At 38.5% G+C, this 14,647-nt stretch overlaps 1 protein-coding gene across 12 annotated transcripts in view; it reads right to left on the bottom strand.

Moving 5' to 3' along the window:
* KIF2A (kinesin family member 2A) overlaps positions 1-14,647 on the bottom strand; it is an 83,929-nt gene that overhangs the window by 6,002 nt on the left and 63,280 nt on the right. For 6 of the 12 annotated variants that reach the window (XM_051853726.2, XM_051853729.2, XM_051853727.2 and 3 more), the window contains exons 17-20: positions 9,789-9,902; positions 8,783-8,933; positions 3,799-3,900; positions 968-1,103 (exon numbers count right to left, since the gene is read on the bottom strand). In XM_051853726.2, the coding sequence (XP_051709686.1) occupies positions 968-1,103; positions 3,799-3,900; positions 8,783-8,933; positions 9,789-9,902 (503 nt within the window). The remainder of the gene's footprint in view (positions 1-967; positions 1,104-3,798; positions 3,901-8,782; positions 8,934-9,788; positions 9,903-14,647) is intronic. The other 6 variants (XM_051853732.2, XM_051853731.2, XM_070056745.1 and 3 more) reach the window with 1 other exon arrangement.

Below are 14,647 nucleotides of genomic sequence, written 5' to 3'. Positions count from 1 at the left end.
TGGCTCAATAGGCTCATCCTCTGCCTGCGGCACCAGCACACCGGGTTCTAGTCCCGGTTGACCCTCTTCCAGGCCAGCTCTCTGCTGTGGCCAGGGAGTGCAGTGGAGGATGGCCCGAGTGCTTGGGCCCTGCACCCCATGGGAGACCAGGAGAAGCACCTGGCTCCTGGCTTCGGATTGGCGCGGTGCGCCGGCCGCAGCACACCAGCCATGGTGGCCATTGGAGGGTGAACCAATGGAAAAGGAAGACCTTTCTCTGTCTCTCTCACTGTCCACTCTGCCTGTCAAAAAAAAAAAAAAAAAAAAAAAAAATTTGTATGACCAACTTCATGAAGGGGTTAAAAACTTAAGGAGCTTATTTTCTACTAAAAACTAGTAATTTAAATCTGGTTTCATGTTGCATTGTGTGTGCACATACATATGGATGCCTGCTAACACATAAATAGCCAATAATTTGCCAATGGCTAAGAAACCAGCACATATAAGAAAGAAGTATCTGAGCTACAGAGGTGAGCCTATTAAAAGCCACAAAGGCATAGCATGCAGGTGGCCACATGCTTCTCTTCGTCCCTTTCATTTAAAAAGGAAAAAATGTAGTGTAAGATGGCACAGAAGGGAGAAGCAGATAGAAGACCTGAAAGAGGACCCTGAGTAGACCGGAACCGCGGGGAAAAGCCTGCCAAACCCAAGATCTAAAGGGTATATAAATATGTACAATTTGTTAAATCCCTACTCTTTATCTTCCCAAAAGAATAAAGAAAACCCATGATTAGAGAACTGGAAATGACACTCCATATTTTTAAAGAAAAAAATCCAGAGAGTTGGTTTGTCTATTTGTGAAAAGGTGCTACCCGGTGTCAATAATTTTCACTTAATATTTCCCCTTGAGATAGGAAAGCCTCCCGCTAATATACATACCAATACCAATCAGATTTCAAATACTAAGAACTAAAATGAAAAGAATTACCCCGCAGCTCAGTTAAAATGTCTATTTTTTGCTCAAGAATTGCTTCAAGTTGTGTAGCATATGAATCTACATCATAATCTACTTCTTCAGTCATCTCTAGAAGAGCCTTTTCGTCTTCTAACCACCGAATAGATTCCTAAAAGAACAAAAATTCAACAATCCAGTAAACTCTTAATTGTTAAATATAACCCAATGTATTAAGATGGTATTCTCTAAAATATTAATAGACATAAAACATCTTTATTCAGACAGTAAAAAAAATTCAAACAGGAATACATGTATAATGGTGGGTCAAGCAAGATGGGTTCATTTCTCTATTTTGACTCCACCTCAAGTGGGAATTTGGGGAAGGGAATGAATCAAACACATCAACGTCACTGGGCAGAGTAAGTTTCAAAACCTTAACAGCTGTCCCTAAAAAAGGTTAAGAACAGGCATAATTAAACTACTGAGCAATCCGCCCGGGGCTACAGTAGCCTAAAACTTCTGAACTATCTGGAAATAACAAATCCACCCGGGCCTCAGAGTAGCTGGGCCAAGAGGGAACTAAATTCTAAACACCAGCTCTTCAAAATTACTATAAGGGACCAATGGATAGCCATTTCTATTTTTAATTTTAACTTCTATTCTTTTCATTTTATTTGAAAGGCCTGAGAGCCATACAGAGATATTCCATCTGCTGGTTTATTCACAAAGTGCCTGCAACAGCCAGGGAAGGCCAGGCCAAAGCTAGGAGGCTGGCCCAAGCTGTAACTCCATCAAGGTCTCCCATGTGGTGGGGAGGCAGGTCTGAGAGCCATCATCTGCTGATTTCCATGGTATGCACCGGCAGATCAGAGTAGAGTAGCTGGGACGCGATCCTGGTACTACAATAGGGAATGTGGGCATCTCAAGGGGCAATTTAACCACTGCATCACACGTCTGTCCCCTAGTTGATTTTAAAAAAGATTTATTTATTGAAAGGTAGAGTGAACAAGCAAGCAACCAGCCGCTGGTTCATTCTCTAAATGGCCACAAGGGCCGAGGCTGGGCCAGGCTAAAGCCAGGAGCTTCTTCTGGGTCTCCCAGGTGGCCTCCCACCGGAGTCCAAGCACTTGGGCCATCTCCTGCTACTTTCCAGGTACATTAGCAAAGACCTGGATTGGAAGTGGAGCAGCCAGGACTTGAAATTGTTTCCATATGGGATACCAATACTGCAGGCGGTGGCTTAACCCACTACTCCACAGTGCCAGCCCCCAACCAGTGTCTTAACACCTACACCACTCACTCACTCACTCCACAGGTGTCCATTCTTAATTTAAACACCTAATCCTCTAAAGAGATTCTCACCAAAAGAGTTTGACTAAAATTTATTTTAATGAATGCATATCTGAATCCAAATTAAAGTGTTCGCTCTAATGTTTGAGCCCCAGAGTTTCTTAATTTTGCTTGCAAATAACAAGATTTCTTCAACATTAGAGAAGGAATATAGATAAACAAGGAGACTGAGTTATTGTTTATTTTTTCTCAAGAAGTATTCATAATACTATAGGAAGCAGGAGGTGTGGTAAGAAAAGTAAAATAAACCAATTACACACAGTCTTCACAAAAATATCCAAACGACACCTTCACTTCCTCATGAATATCACCATCTCGGATATTATCTTGTGAAAATAACAGCAGAGGTTATATAGTAAAAGTACTGTAATAAGTTGAAGACACATTGGGATGAATGCCTAAGGAGTTACTGCTACAGGCAGGAACTTTTAAACCTTTCTCCCAGTTCAGAGCAGTAACTGTCTCCTGAGGAAGTCTTTTTTGCTTGCTGCCATCAAATAAACAGGAGTAATGATGGGCAGAAGTTCAACTCTTCTCTAAAACTGGACAAATGTCAAAAACAAAGTAGAGGGGCCGGTGCTGTGGCATAGCTGGTAAAGCTGCAACCTGCAGTGCCAGCATCCCTGGTTCAAGTTCCGGTTGCTCCACTTCTGATCCAGCTCTCTGCTATGGTCTGGGAAGGCAGTGGAAGATGGTCCAAGTCTTTGGGCCCCCTGCACCCGGGAGGGAGACCCAGAAGAAGCTCCAGACTCCTGGCTTTGGACTGGCACAGCTCCGACCATTGCAGCCATTTGGGGAGTGAACCAAAGGATGCAAGACCTCTCTCTCTCTCTGCCTTTCAAATAAATAAATAAATCTTTAAAACACAAACAAACAAACAAACAAAAACAGGGACCAGCGCTGTGGCACAGAGGGTTAACGCCCTGGCCTGAAGCGCCGGCATCCCATGTGGGCGCTGGTTCTGGTCCTGGCTGCTCCACTTCCAATCCAGCTCTCTACTGTGGCCTGGGAAAGCAGCAGAAGATGGCCCAAGTCCTTGGGCCCCTGCACCTGCGTGGGAGACCCAGAGGAGACTCCTGGCTTCAGATCAGCGCAGCTCCAGCTGTTGGGCCACCTGGGGAGGGAACCAGAGGATGGAAGACTTCTCTCTGTCTCTACCTCTCTCTGTAACTCTGTCTTTCAAATAAATAAAATAAATCTTTAAAAAAAAAAAAAAAAAAAGAAGAAAGAAAAAACAAAGGAGAAGCGCAGCAAATGAAGCAGATGCTTTTACCACGAGGCAAAAGAAATGCTATCTGCATCCATCAATCATTCTATTTAAAATCTATCATGCTTTTTGCCACCTAAATATAAACACGCACATATTTTTTAAAAAAGAATAGTATGACAGTAAAAGAATCATGAAATCAAATTCATATCCAGATTTCATAATTTTTTTCTAGATTTTTAAAGAAAGGCAGAGCCTTTCTTTATCTTTTTTTCCTTTGTTCTTCAAAGGTACTTTCTTACTTTACCTGGAACACGGCTCTGTGATCTTCCACAACTTGTTCTTCCATTTCTACCATTTGTGAAACAGCTTCATGGAAAGTAAACAACTGTGGAGAAACCTCTTCTTCCTTAAAATAAAAACAGCATAAAAATTATTACATAAAGCATGTATTTTAAATGTTTTAAAATTAGTTTTTCAATGTCATTTTGAATTTGAGGAAGCCTGAATGCTAAGGACAACTAAAATACAGATGGCTTAACTTTTTTTCTTAAAAGAAATGTAAGATAAAAGTCTTTTACGATTGTGATTATCAATTAGTGTTCTGAGGGACTCAACTCTTAGTAAATCTGAATTTCCTAATTACAATTTGCTTGCCAGTTTTATGGAAATATCAACTGATAGTTCACAACTTTATGTCACTAGAAAGGAAAAACTCTACACACAATCTTGTACTTCATAATGAGGTTTGGTTGATGATCATATATGATGATGGTCCCAAAACATAAAATGGAGCTTAAAAGTCCCCATCATCTACTGAAGCTATAGCCGTTCTATTGGGGTAGCACAACACTTCACTCATGTGTTTGTAATAATGCTGGTATAAACAAACCTATGGTGCTTCCAGTTATAGAAAAGTAAATAAAGCACATACAATTATGTACTGTACATTACACAATATAAACCATATTACTCATTGATAGATTATATTTTAAAATTATTCAACTTCTCTATATAGGAAAGCTTATTATAAAATAGTATATCATGTTATGCTAGCAGCAGCTTCACACACCTTCTATTTACTGTTTCTTCTCTTGTCCTTGATTTAATCTCATGTTTTTATTCATCATGGCTCTTGAAGCAATAGGATATAGCACACATATATGTATGTCCTTATACATACAGCCTGTGTGTGTAGTAGGCTATACCACAACCATATGTTTTTCTAAGTACACCTTTTATGATTGATGTACAACAATGAAATCGTCTGATGCATTTCTCAGAACATTTTTGACTGTATATACGTAACACATTCGTATTTTGGTCCTACATTGAGTTAAAACTTCTCTGGATTAGCTTTCTTTATGAGCCAGTGTGTCTAATGACTTTTTTATTTCCAAACCTTTAGTTATATAGGCAACCACGTAGGCTATGTAAAATTGTTCAAAAAAATAAGCAGAAAATTATTTTTCAAATAAAATACATGACTCTAAGCATATACACATATTTTCATTAAATAATTTAAGTACACATTTGACTCTTTCATCAATAAATTTTAGATAGTCAAGTTAGCTGAAGAATTATTTTATATTATTTTCAGGAAAATATGTACTTATTAACACTATATGCTGGAATTTTCTCAAATTCTCTCTCTCCTTCTGACACACACACACACATATACACACTCATACATTCTGACCACCTCTCCACCAAGCCCAGAATATCCTTTCTTTCCCTTGCTTCAAGATTCTAGACAAAGTTCTTTTATTTCCATAAAGTCTATTCCAAATACTTTATTTTGCACAAATTTCTTCTACCTCTGAAATTCCAATACACTTCTAATTTGTCTACCAGTATTAATTTTCTCTACAAAGGATGTTTTAGATACTATTCTAATCTTCCCTGTTAAGACTTAATATCACAATAAGAATATGTACACTTGTACCAATTTTTAACTAAAAGCTAATATTGAACCATCTCAAGATAGTCTCCTGAGAGTAGCAAAGCTGAAAGAAATGTAAGTTGTCTCAAACACAGAGCTTGCAAGAAGGCATGAACTCCTTGATTGGTTTTGCATCTAGCCAACCTCTCCAAAATAAGGTGTTAACAGAGGCCCAACAGATGCTCCGAATAAAAAGGGAAGCTATACAATAGAGAGTGCCTGTCTTGCTCTGGATTTCCAACTTTAGGAAGTACTTTATCTAGGTGCAATGGGTGGCAGGAGAGGTTTGCTTTAAACAATCTAAGAGTTGGGAGAGGGCATCTGACAAATGCCTGCATTCCATATGGGAGTGCCTGGTTTGAGTCCAGGTTCCATAAAGTTTATTTACTTATTTGAAAGGCAGAGTTATGGAGAGGCAGAGGCAGAGAGAAAGAGAAGTCTTCCATACGCTGGTTCATTCCCCAAATGCCTGCAACAGTTGGAGCGGGGCCAATCCGAAGCCAGCAGTCAGAAACGCCTTCCGGTCCCAACGTGGGTGCGGGGGCCCCAGGACTTGGTCATCTTTCACGGCTTCCCCAGGTGCATTAGCAGGGAGCTGGGTCAGAAGCAGAACAGCTGGGACTAATGCCCCTATGCTGGCGCTGAAGGCAGTGACTTTGGCTCTGGTTCCTCCACTTTTAATTTAGCTTCCTGCTAATGGACACTCTGGGAAGCAGTGGGTAACAAAGTACTCGAGTCCTTGCCATCCACGTGGGCAATCCAGATGGAGTTCTAGGCTCCCGCATTTGGCCTGACCCAGTCCCAGCTGTTGTAGGCACTTGGAGAGTGAACCAGTGCATGGAAGATCTCTCTGCCTCTCCAATAAAGTGAAAATAAATAACATTCTAAGAGCAACTAGTCTCCTTCAAAACTTCTGGAGACACATGACAGTAACTGACGTCAGGATCTCATTTTTAGTTCTTTATCATCTATAGTTCCAAGTTTAGAACTCTTTATCTTACATCAGATTTCCCTAATCTTGGAACTACGGACATTTTAGGGTGTGTGTGGATGCGAGAAACAGTCTGTGCACTGTATGATGTTTAGCAGCATCCCGGCCTTTATCTACCAGCTGCCAGCATGCTATCTCAGCTGTCACAAATAAAAATGTATTCATATGGGGGCCAGTGCTGTGGCACAGTGGATTAAGCCCCCACCTGCAGTGCTGGCATCCCATATGGGTATCAGTTTGAGTCCCAGCTGTTCCACTTGCAATCCAGCTCTCTGCTATGGCCTGGGAGAGTGGTAGAGGATGGCCCAAGTCCTTGGGCCCCTGCACCTGTATGGGAGACCCAGAGGAAGCTCCTGGCTCTTGGCTTCAGCTCCAGCCATTTGGGGAGTGAACCAACAGACGGAAGACTTCTTTCTCTCTCTGCCTTTTAAATAAATGAATAAATCTTTATTTTTTATTTTTTTGACAGGCAGAGTGGACACTGAGAGAGAGAGAGAGACAAAGAGAAAGGTCTTCCTTTGCCGTTGGTTAACCCTCCAATGGCCGCTGCAGCCGGCGCACCGCGCTGATCTGAAACCAGGAGTCAGGTGCCTCTCCTGGTCTCCCATGGGTGCAGGGCCCAAGCACTTGGGCCATCCTCCACTGCACTCCCGGGCCACAGCAGAGAGCTGGCCTGGAAGAGGGGCAACCGGGACAGAATCCGGTGCCCCGACCGGGACTAGAACCCGGTGTGCCGGCGCTGCAAGGCGGAGGATTAGCCTAGTGAGCCACGGCGCTGGCCAAATGAATAAATCTTAAAAAATAAAAAAAAAAAAGTATCCATACAGGGGTCAAATTACCCCTGGCTGAGAACCACTGCTTCAAACTCTGCTTTAGTAATAGTGATTTAGAACAAAATAACAAAAAGTAACTATGCCCATATAATGTATACTTTATTTCTTTAAAAATATATTTATTTTCATTTTATTTAATAGGCACAGAGATAAAAAGATCTGCCATTCATGAGTTCACTTCCCAAATGGTCACAAATAGCTAGGACTGCGCCAGGCTGAAGCCAGGAAACCAAACTCAACCCAGGTCCATGTGGGTAGCAGGGACCCAAGAATTTGAGCTATTAGCTGCCAGCCTGGGTGTACATGAGCAGGAAGGTAGATTCAGAAGCAGGGCGGAGACTTCAACGCAGTCACCGCAATGTGGAATGTGCACAACCCAAGCAGTGTATAACTGCTGTGCCCAAGTCTACCCCTACAATATTTTAGACTTACGACCTGCTAGAAACTATTACAGCTAAAGTTGTGCGTCTGCATGTTTCAAAGAATCGTGCATTGCAAGTAGCAATAAGTTTAGCTGACGCAGATTTGGCTCTGGGTTCACAAAGATCTAGGTTTAAATCCTACCTATGTCACTCACTACTTGTAAAATAATCTTGGTCAAGTTACTTACACCTCTTAGGATATCAGTAATAAAACCAAGAAAACCACAGCACCTACCACACTGAATTGTGAGGATTAAATCAATAAGTAAAATACTTAGCAAATGAACATCACATAGTAAGCAACTAATAAATTCTACCTTTTAACATTTTGAGAAAATGTCAGGATAGGTGTCCTAGTGTGAAGAGTCATACAAAAGTACAAAAACATTTTAAAAATGAAGTTTAAAAAACTACATAATTTTTATATATCTCATAGAAAGGAATCCTCTCAATACATTAAAAGCAATTTTGTGAAAGTATGTATTATTTGTGTTTTTAATATATAGCTTTCTGTCCTTATAATGGGCATATGTATCATTATTATTTTTTGAGTAATTGGGCAATCAAATTTTTAAATTAGGAAGTACCATTGAACATCTCAAACACACAGAAAACAACCGAATTTAACAGATGTTAGCATTCTGCTGTGTTTACATAGTTTCATTCATACTTTTAATGCATATGTATATAACCCAGTTTCTTTTTTGTTAAGCTTTATAAATGATATACTAGTGGATGAATGAGCAAAATTCTTAAGTTTGCTTTTCCCCATGCTATTTAAAAAATTCCCAAATTTTAATACTGGCATAAACTCTGGAAAAACAACAGTTTACATCAGAGGATCAGAGAACCTGATAGTATACATTTTGAGTTCGTGAGTCATACATTCTGTGACTACTGTTGTGCGAAGTACCCAGACTACTATACGTGAATAATCACGTCTGTGTTCTAATTCAACTTTACTAATAAAAACAATGAATGACCTACAAACTATCATTTGCTGACACTTGATTTAGATGATAATTATCAATCTAAATCAGTAGTTTTGTCTCTCACGAAATGAACCCAGATTAGATCAATCACAACTATATTAAGTCACTCACGTTTTGTTCACAAAGAAGTTTTAGATCATCTCTTTGAGGGGAACTCCCCACACCCCACTGTGTCTCTAAATCATCAATCTGGTTTGGTGGATGGTGTATTATTGGACGTACATCACCAGCAGCAGTTGGATCTACAGTCAATTCTTTCACCCTATAAATATATAGGAAGTATCTAAGATTAACAAAGACTTGTGAAGAAGAGTAAAAAAATACCAACATATTTAATAGAAAGGCAATTCAATTAACATACTATGATTAATGATGTCACCTTTATAGGTCTAATTTAACATTAATCTGTGTTGAAACACTTAAGGGGATGTTGGGTTGTTTAATTTTAGGAATTTACTTCAGCAACTTTACAATTACTTCAAATATACTCACTGTACATAACAAATGATAATTAGCAAAGTACACAGTCAGTATTTTAAAAAAATGTTTTTGCAATTAATGGCATTTAGGTCAACAAATGGATCATTGCTGATACACATTTTGTAAATTTCTGATAGTAGTGATATTAATAAAAATAGCTCTATGTGAAAAAAAATTATTTCTGATTTAAACAGTTTTTACATTCCATCACTTAAAAAAATGTTGACTCATTATAGTTAAATTTAAACATTTGGGCAAGAGTACAGCTTCTCAGTCAAAAAGATGCTTGGTTTTTCCTTGCAGACAAAGAAATTTGTAAGAGCATACAGAATAAAAGTAAACTCTTCATTTTAATCAAGACAATTTATCTTTCAAAGGTAAGTATGCAAAAGTGACATCATATTTAAAAAATATGAGGGGAACAGGAAGTCTGAATTCTAACAACATTTTAAAGCAAATAAATTAATAAAGGACACAAAAATGCAGATCATGCATTAAAACCACCACCTGTCAAATGAAATGAATATGAAAAATAAAATGGCTTAGGACGAAAGTAAATGAAATGCTTATATACAGCAAAATTCAAAGCAACTATTAAATATTAAAACAAACAGCTTATGTATAGAATGAAGTAGACCTGGTAATCGAAGGAGAAAAGTCGTCATACTCATAAGAAGGAGAGAGATCGGGACGACTGCCACTACCCTGTGAGAAGGGAATGTCTGATGGACTAATTCCAAACTCCTTTACTCTGCAGCACCAAAACAGCAACAAATTAAAAGAAAAATGCTCTTGTAAACACAGCAATGCACAGTTCACGTTTTCATTTAGTATTCAGTTTTGTTTAGAAAATGAGAAACGTTGTGTAACAATGAATTTAGAGTATCGTTTTACAAATAATGATGGAGTTATGAACCATTCTGTCCTACTCTAGAATTCTAAATCCTTCCTTTCTCGTGTGCTTTCCCCTTGTCTCATAATCTTAGAAGTTTAACTAGGCTAGCACCTAAATCTGGAATGTCCCTTATTCTAAGTACACGACCATCCAAACTAACTTCTTCACATGGTCAATTCCATGAATATTTTGTTTATTAGCATTAATCAACACTTTTGCAGTCTTTCTCAAACAGTATTTGAGAGAATTAAGTTTCAATGTCTTAAGTCATTCAATGTACCAAATTAATTTTTTTCCTATGCATCTAGAATAGTATTAGCTGTGAAACATCCTTGGGACAAATGAGAAAATAGTCACTCAGTTTTCTGTGGCTGCTGATTCAGATGAAGAACCTACATTGAGAACAGTCTTTGGCAATGGAATTTACTTTTGCTAATGTTTCTAATGGTTATATTTAACCAAGTTACGACTTTTCTGAACACATCTATGTGAATTCCCTATTTCCTTTTTGGTTCAACCTCATTTCAAAGCAGTAAGTATTTATTAAGTACTTACTATATGTCAAGATTAGTAATTTTTAGGCATTATATTATGTAGTCTTAATAACATCTTATAGTATTATCTCCATTTTAAAGATGAGAAAACTGATCCAGAGAAAGGAAGTATCTTATCCAAGGCCTTTCAATAAGAAATATGGCTTATGAGGCTCAAACTAAGCCCTGAATACAAACCTTATACTCTTTAAGCATTTCAATATACTATCCAAATTCTGTTTTTCTCCTTACTTCTCTAAGGTTGACTAAATGGGATTTCCTTTCTTTTATACGTCAAAAAGTCCAATAGCAGTAATTCATACACATTAAATTAAAACAAGAGTATATCTTCCACTTAAAATAGCTGACTTATTGGTAATATCTACTGTCAAAGGTTCAATATTATATCCACATATCATTTAGCCTTTAATAGTCAATCTAAAAAGTTTATTTTACCACATGCACTTTTAAAAAATCTAAATTTCTAATACTAACTTAACTCCCAGCCCCATTTCCTATCTGCTTCAGAATCTAATTTGCACACTTTTAGTCCCATCTACGTATTTTTCTTCCATCCAAAATCTTCTTATCCAAGGCAAACTAAATTATATCCAGGAACTGTACTCCTCAAATATGCTATTAAAAAACTCAATGATTCTTCTACCCAAGGACCAATCACTAGAACCTCTTCCGTTACAAAAAGATTGCAGTCTCAGGCACATGCTGTGGCTTATTAGCGGGTTAAGCCCCACCTGCAATGCAGTGCTGGCCTCCTGTATGAGAGAGCCAGTTCAAGTCCTGGTTGCTCTGCTTCAATCTAGTTCCCCGCTAATGCACCTGGGAAGGCAGCGGAAGATAGCCCAAGTCTTTGGGCCCCTGCACCCACTTGGGAGACCGGGTTGGACTTCTAAGATTGGTCCAGTCCCGGCTGTTGCAATCATTTGCGGAATGACTAATGCAAGATCTCTTACTCTGTGTGTGTGTGTGTGTGTGTCATTCTGCCTTTCGAATAAATAAATATTTTTTAAAAATATACAATTACAAAAAAGATTGCATTCTTTGCTTCAGGACAGAAGCGACTATGTTTCTGACTTTTACTTCTTTATGGGACAACTACTACTTCTGAAGGTCTTGTGCTTTACTTCCCTCTAAAATACTTCAGTTTTCTCATCTGATTTTTGTTCAAAGATTTATTTATTTATTGGAACAGAGTTACAGAAAAAGACAGAAGTAGATCTTCTATCTGCTGGTTCACTCCCCAAATGGTCCCAACAACTGCTGCTGGCCCAGCTGTCCCCAGGAGCCTGAAACTCCATCTGAGTCTCCCATGTGGGTTGCAGGGGCCTCAGTGCTTGGGCAATCTTTTGCTATTTCCCCAAGCACATCAGCAAACTGCCTACTGAAGTAGCAACATAAATAATGATTAATACACTTAAAATATTCCAAGCACTATGCTAAACATTATACACAGACCCATCCCTTTTCATCCTCAAAACAATGCTTTAAGATGGACATGATCATTAATCTCTGCGTTCAAACGATAAGCAAACAAGGACACAGAAAGGGTAATTAACTTTCTTGAAGCTTTTGCTACCATTAAGTACTGAAGGAAGTATTAAACCCATTTGGTCTTGAGAACGGAAACTCTTCAATCACCATGCTGAGTCTTAAATCCAAACTGTAAACAATTAAGAGATTTCCTAAAAATGTAGAAATTTAATGTAATACTACTATCACCTTAAAATACTTAACTAAACAACACGGGGTAGATTTAATACTAAAGAGGAATGGATTCTCATTAATTGTAAAAAGAGATAAAGAAACAGTTATTCACTCTTAATGTTATAAAACAATGCCATGAAATTATCAAGGGAAGGTGAATATCTTTATTCCTAAACATATGGAAGTAATTTTTCCTAGATGGTTGGTCATACTGAGTTACATTATGTGATAAATGTTAAAATATTTTACTTGGACCAAAACAAACTAGACAAATATACAGCTATAGACTGATCATCCCTACTCCAGAGAAATGAAACCTTTAGCTTAAAATCCAAAATTTTTTGAGTATCAACATAATGTCACAGGTGGAGAATTCCATACCTCATGTGAAGAGTGGCAGTTAAAGTGCATGTGCACTAAAAATACTGTATAAAATTACCTTCAAGCTACATGTATGAGGTGTATATGGAACAGAAATGAATCTTGCCTTTATATCCGGGTTCCATTCCCAAGATATTTTACTATAAATATATATAAATATTCCAAATCTGAAAAACACTGAAGTCTCAAAACACTTCTGGTTCCAAGCATTTGAAGAGATACTCAACTTGAACAATATTTTCGTATTAGGGGTAATCCTCTGCAATCTGAAGTTTTAAAACACAGAGGGCTTTTGTTTTAGTTCTGTAATATATTTTACTATACTAAGCCCTTCACGTTTCCCAGGAAATATTTAAAAATAAGCAGCATTTTACATTAATGATAAAAAAATTCCACATCATCAAAATGAACAGAACAGTTTACAGCCAGGTGCTCATAATTCAAACTTAAAGACATTAAATTTTGAGGCCGGTGCCGTGGCTCACTAGGCTAATCCTCCGCCTTGCGGCGCTGGCACACCGGGTTCTAGTCCCGGTTGCCCCTCTTCCAGGCCAGCTCTCTGCTGTGGCCAGGGAGTGCAGTGGAGGATGGCCCAAGTCCTTGGGCCCTGCACCCCATGGGAGACCAGGATGAGTACCTGGCTCCTGCCATCGGATCAGCGCCAGCCGCGGCGGCCATTGGAGGGTGAACCAACGGCAAAGGAAGACCTGTCTCTCTGTCTCTCTCACTGTCCACTCTGCCTGTCAAAAATAAATAAATAAAATAAATTAAAAAAAATTTTGAAAATGAAGTTCTATCACATTTTTAAGGAGTATTATATTTTAATATCTTTTAACAAAAGGTCAATACATCTACACTTTCCATCAGTATTTACTACCATTCAGAATCTCTTTAGCTGAAAACAAATGCAGCAAGGAGAGAACAATCCAATATGGGAAGCAGGATACACAGCAGACTGATAGAAAAACAGCACTCTGGCCTCAGAAACAGCCCTTAAGGCATTTGGATCTGGCTGAAGAACTCATGAGAGTATTTTAGGCATGGAAAGCCAAGACACTCTGGCAAAAACAAACAAACAAACAAACAAACAACACCCTATATGAAAGATCTCTGCGAGGGAGATCCCAGTAGAAAGAACAGACCATCAAAGAAGGAGGTACCTTTCTCTGAAGGGAGGAGTGAACCTCCACTTTGATTATGACCTTGTCTAAATAAGATCAAAGTCGGTGAACTCAAACGGCTTCCATAGCCTTGGCAACTCATGACAAGAGCCTAGGGAGATTACTGACGCCATAAACAAGAGTGTCAAATTGTTAAGTCAACAACAGGAGTCACTGTGCACTTACTCCTCATGTAGGATCTCTGTCCTTAATGTATTGTTCAGTGTGAATTAATGCTATAACTAGTACTGAAACAGTATTTTACTGTTCTGTGTGGGTGCAAACTGTTGAAATCTTTACTTAATATATATTAAATTGATCTTCTGTATATAAAGATAATTGAAAATGAATCTTGATGTGAACAGAATGGGAGAGGGAGTGGGAGTTGGGAGGGTTGCAGACGGGAGGGAAGTTATGAGTTTAATTTAATATTATCAGCAATACTTTTTAGCATATACCACAACAATTAAAGGAATACAGAATGGCCCCATCACTTTCACGTACTTTTTGCAGGGGTGGGAACCAGCCTGCTGGCCTTAAATCATTTGCTCTGGCTCTGCCAAGGCAACTGCAGGCAGGACTTGAAATTCAATCTATACCAGGCTAGCTTTTAGGCTGGTAACTTTGTATGGTCTGGGAATTAGGTTATAAATATCCAAAGGGCTGTTAAAAGAAAATGTTTTCCCAACCCTGCTTTAGAGTATTAACATAGTAGGAAGAATCTGCATGATTTAAATATATAAATTATAAAATATAACTTGGTTGAAATGGATAGAACAATTTTACTAAAGTTACCTATACCTCT

Source organism: Oryctolagus cuniculus, chromosome 14 (genome assembly GCF_964237555.1).
Source record: "Oryctolagus cuniculus chromosome 14, mOryCun1.1, whole genome shotgun sequence".
In the NCBI taxonomy this organism is placed as follows: domain Eukaryota; kingdom Metazoa; phylum Chordata; class Mammalia; order Lagomorpha; family Leporidae; genus Oryctolagus; species Oryctolagus cuniculus.
The sequence above is the reverse complement of the archived record's forward strand: the minus strand, read 5'-3'. Positions and strand labels throughout refer to the sequence as shown.